General features: G+C 43.7%; 1 protein-coding gene across 1 annotated transcript; it reads right to left on the bottom strand.

Moving 5' to 3' along the window:
* Positions 1-636: 636 nt before the first annotated feature.
* On the bottom strand, positions 637-2421 carry PIGM (phosphatidylinositol glycan anchor biosynthesis class M). Its single transcript, XM_069478498.1, has one exon. It carries the CDS (start codon positions 2310-2312, stop codon positions 1041-1043), a length of 1272 nt encoding a protein of 423 aa, XP_069334599.1. The 5' UTR covers positions 2313-2421; the 3' UTR covers positions 637-1040.
* Positions 2422-2798: the final 377 nt, after the last annotated feature.

Raw genomic sequence — 2798 nt, 5'->3', positions numbered from 1 at the left:
CAATGGCTCTTTAGGATGCTTCTTATGCTTTCCAGGAGTCTTCCTCACAGGTCTCCATTTCTATTATGGAATCTTCATAAGTGGAGTTTTATTTTTTTGAAGCTAAGAAATGCCTTAAAAACGCATCTCCCACCTGCTGGAGTGCCAACCTAAAAATTTAATGTTTTATCATCTAAAATCTACTATTATTTATTTTTATAATACAGACAACACTTGACTTAAACTCTAGATGAAAAATCTTTTTTTAGCAAACAGAAACTTAAAAACAAAGGAGAGTATACTAAAATGCCCTAATAGTTTGTGTGTTTAAGGACATTAAACATAAAAAGCAAGATGATATTTTTTAAAATGTAATAACTCAAGCCTAAAGATGAATGAATTTAAATTTAATACTTTTTGTATAAAACCAAATGGTAATCTAATACCACTGGGACTGAGTGCTGAAAAACTAAGTTATAAAACAAATACATGAAACATGATTACAATTTAAATTCTTTGGATTATTTATCTTCTAAGCCCCCACACTTAATACACAATTTAAAAACTTTCCTAACTAAACACAGTAGTGTTAATACTTTATATCTAAAAATCTGTACTTCAGAATACTTTATGAATTTTCACAGCTGTCAGGAAAGCTTTAGAAAGAAAAAGTGGGGGTTAAAAGATAAGACAGCTTAAGACAGTAACACAGTATAACTGGAACAAATACTGGCTTAAACTTTATGCCTCTAACTATATTCCTCTACTTTTCTATTTTAAGAATCTTTTAGCATCTGATAGTTTCATCAGTCTTTCTGATTTCAAACAAGTAACGTTTTCTTCCCATCATGTCCCACATAAACGAAGTCCTAAGAGTTCTTGGAGGGTGAACCTCAATTATTGTGTCATTTTTATATAAAAGGCAAACATTGGTTTTAACATCTGTTGGAACAGGGGAACTTTCACCAGAGTGCTTAGAATGTTCAGAAAAATTTTTCCAAAGTCTCTGGTCCATACAGAACAATCAGAATGTAATAATGCCAGAAGATATGGTACATAAATTACTCATATTTGATTCTCTCTATCAGGGGTTCCTCCTTGTAATGGGAAATAATTTGAATCAGGATGGAACAGTTGATAAGAAGGAAGAACAAACCAGCTAACCAAATAAACAGAAATGTGTTCTTTCCTTGAAACTCAAGAACATATGCAGGAGCTAGCCATAAGGCCTGCCCTATAAACCATAACATTAGAAGAACTACAGCTCTTTTCCAAGGCATTCTTACTAGAGGCATCACAAGAGGCAGTAGGCAGAGGTACCAAAGAAAGTACTGGGAGGTGCAGACTTTGTTAAAAGTCACAAAAATGGATGTATGAAGAAAACAACAAAAGATAAGGTCTCTGTAATAGGCGAAAGACACGGCTGAAAGCAAGATGAACTGTGGCAGGAATGCAGCGATCCCCAGGGAAAAACTCCACTTGCTCTCTGCAGTCAAATACAGCATGTAGAAGTATGGAGAAAAGTTGTGACGGATATCTCGCCTAGTCAGGTGGTAAAAGTAGGTGTGCTCCAAAAATTCCCAACCATATTTATAGTAAAAACCAAAGCTCAGGGCAAAAAATGTGAGCCCAGCAACTGCTACAAAGAGCAACACAGCTCGATTACACAGCCTCTTCAAGAATTCATACAAACGAGCCTGGAAAGAATACCGGGATTGACGGAGGCCTTCGTCACTGTCGCGTTCTGGAAGTAGATGGAGGGCTATTGGAAGGATATAGGTCACCGGATACATCTTCATATGCACCGCGAAACCATAGAACACAGCTGCACACGCGACCAGTCTCTTCTTTATTAAGTACAGGACCGTAAGGACCAGGGAAGCGACGATCGAGTCCGCATTGCCTCGGCTGGATACTGCCATAGGTAGGGGGTTAAGAAGCCAAAAGACACAGTAGCCACAAGCCTGGCGGCGCCCCAGCCCCTTCAGAAGCAGCAGGCGGTATAAGAGGAAAGCCGTGAAGAGGTCGCAGCTGATGAAGAGAAACTTTCCAAAGAGTTCGTTGAGGTAGATGTTGGGCGTGAGAAGCCAACCCAGCAGTGGAGTGTAACGGTAAGTCGCCCTCAGATAAGGGGAGCGCCCCTCGGTGATGAAGCGCGCGGCGTCCGTGAAGACCTGGTAGTCGATGTCTGTATACCTCACGAGCAGGGTCCGGTCCTGGAAGACCCCATAGAAAACCAGGGCAACTCGGGCAAGAAAGGCCACAGCAAACACTCCGGCGGGGGGCACCCGAAGGTTCAGGAACCATTCTCCCCAGTGCTTGGTCGAGCCCATGATCTGACTGCGCGATAGGCACTCAGCCCCAGCTCCAAACTAACCAGTGCTTCGGTTTTTCGCCTCAGGCTGGCAGCGCATCTCCCGCCGCCAGAGTGCCAACCGAACAACTGCAGAACCTTCACTTCCGGCATGAAGCCCCGCCCCCTACTGCTTCTGGTCGCCAGCACCGCGCGGGGACCTTAGTAGCCACAAAGAATTTGCCTTCCTCTGGATTGGCTGTCTTGCTTCCGCTTCGGGGGCGGGGCGGGATTTCCGGTCCCTTGGTAGCAGGGAAAGCCGGCACTGGCTGATGTTTTTGTGGAGTGGAGTGAGCTTTCTTTGTGAGTGACACCCACACCCGTACCCCCCGCCGCCCGCTTTCATTCCCCAACTCTCGTCGGCAGAGGCGGACCGCAGACAGAGAGCGAGCTGCGAGCTACATCTCTCTGTCCTGAGACCTGAGAGTGAATAACGTAGGATTGAAAGGAAAATAAACCTGAGATA

The sequence above is a fragment of the Eulemur rufifrons genome, chromosome 8, assembly GCF_041146395.1.
Source record: "Eulemur rufifrons isolate Redbay chromosome 8, OSU_ERuf_1, whole genome shotgun sequence".
NCBI classification, from domain to species: domain Eukaryota; kingdom Metazoa; phylum Chordata; class Mammalia; order Primates; family Lemuridae; genus Eulemur; species Eulemur rufifrons.
This window is presented reverse-complemented; position numbering and strand designations above follow the sequence as displayed.

Bases quoted from the DNA above. Each gene is read 5' to 3' on its own strand.
- PIGM (XM_069478498.1), bottom strand. From the start codon at position 2,312: ATGGGCTCGACCAAGCACTGGGGAGAATGGTTCCTGAACCTTCGGGTG.